This window comes from Onthophagus taurus, chromosome 11 (assembly GCF_036711975.1).
Source record: "Onthophagus taurus isolate NC chromosome 11, IU_Otau_3.0, whole genome shotgun sequence".
NCBI classification, from domain to species: Eukaryota; Metazoa; Arthropoda; class Insecta; order Coleoptera; family Scarabaeidae; genus Onthophagus; species Onthophagus taurus.
Window position 1 is genome coordinate 3,368,791 of NC_091976.1, and position 1,807 is coordinate 3,370,597.

General features: G+C 37.9%; 1 protein-coding gene across 1 annotated transcript; it reads left to right on the forward strand.

Annotated features, from left to right (window-relative positions):
* Positions 1–1,268: 1,268 nt before the first annotated feature.
* Positions 1,269–1,598, forward strand: LOC111419654 (uncharacterized). The gene has a single exon (XM_023052497.2). The coding sequence runs from the start codon at positions 1,269–1,271 to the stop codon at positions 1,596–1,598; it is 330 nt and encodes a 109-aa protein (XP_022908265.2).
* The last annotated feature ends 209 nt before the right edge of the window (positions 1,599–1,807 follow it).

Sequence of the window (1,807 nt, forward strand, 5' to 3'; positions counted from 1 at the left end):
ATTTATTATTATTATTAAATATAATATTTATTTCAGTTAAAAATGTGTATTATGTTGTTTTAATATTGAAATAAACCTAATAAGAAGAAACTGTAATTATTTTTTTTATGCGGTGGACATGACGATTTTAAAAATTAGATATTGGTTGTGACGAATTTGTTCGTATGCGGCAAAACGAATCGCACACCAGATTGTCCACATACGCTCAACGTAAAAAGCGCTTAAGAGGTTAAAACTAACAACACAAAACATGTTTTAAAAAAGGTCACACTACACAAGGTACTTAACAAATATAGTGTTAATTATAATTGCGAACTCATAATTGCAAAAATAGTTAGACACAAACTCTTGGGTTCAGTAGAGGTCACTGGAAGAACTTTAAGCTCCTGTTCTATCTGAGGTGTATGGTGGTTTGGTATTAAAGATGAAGCTTGCGGCGATAACTGGGAGGTGGTTGGATTAGGAGGATGGAAAGTAGTGTTATTTGCACTTGAGTCATAAAAGGATGAGCACGTAGAAGGTGGCTGCCTGGAAAACTTGCGATCTGACCCTATGCTGATAAAGGGGAGAAAATGAAAAAGTTATAGAGGGGATCGTCCGTGTTCGCGTTTTCCTCCAATAGTTTTCTTCTATCTTCCGTTCGTTGTCGTACGCGTTCATCTCGCTGTTGAATCGATCGACTCATAATATCACAGATGTCGACAGTACCGTGTTTTTCCTTTTTCCGCATAGTATGTGCTGTTAAATTTGGAGTCTGAGGTGATGATACTGTTGCACGCTTCCTTTTTCCATTACCATTATCTCCAATAGAACCTAGGGGTTGCTCAACGACAGTTCTTTCATCATCGATTGAAAGTCTTCCATTGCAATCCTTCTTCCTCGTCCTGACTTTCCACCAAATTTTCACTCCTTGATGGTTCTCATGGAGGATGAGAATCGCAACCACACCTTCACGTGGGCCAGTTGTCATAAACGGTTCAAGGAATGACATCTGTTTTTGAAACTTCCACGGCTTGACGTGCTGCGGAGCAGAACCACTTTTATAACATTTTTGCTGCCGTCGTCGAGCATCTCGAAAGCTGCATCTCAATTTCAGCCAAATATTTTTGGATTCTTCTCCAACAAGTGTTTTATGATTTCTTTACTTATTTATTATATTATTTTTAAGAGAAATAGTTTTCAAATATTTTACTACTTTTCAATTTCTTTCTTTTCAGTACTTAATATCTTTTTTTAGATATTTGGCCAGTGGTGACAGCTATAAAAGTATGGCTTACAACTACAGAATGGGAGATCGAACGGTATCTAATATTGTAAAAGAGGTAGCTGTCGTTATATGGCAACGTATGCAACCAAAATACCTTCCAGAACATACGGCAAACGTATGGGAGTCAGTTGCTACCAGATTTGAACAAAGATGGCAATTTCCGCATTGCGTTGAAGCAGTGGATGGGAAGCATGTCGTAATCAAAAAGCCTGCAAACAGCGGTTCTTCTTACTATAATTATAAACACACCTTTTCTGTGGTTTTATTAGCTACAGTTGATGCGGACTACAAATTTATCACCGTTGATGTTGGAGCTGATGGGAAGATTTAGTGATGCATATTTCAAGCAGTGTGCTAGGCAGAAAAATGATGAAACGCACTTTACTACTTCCGTCGCCGGCACATCTACCTACGATTACTAACTTAGTACCGTACGTTTTTGTAGGAGATGAAGCTTTATCAGAAAATCTAATGAGACCGTAACCAAGAAGATATGTAACTGGTAATTACGCTCATCAAGTTTTCAATGTTCGGCTTTCC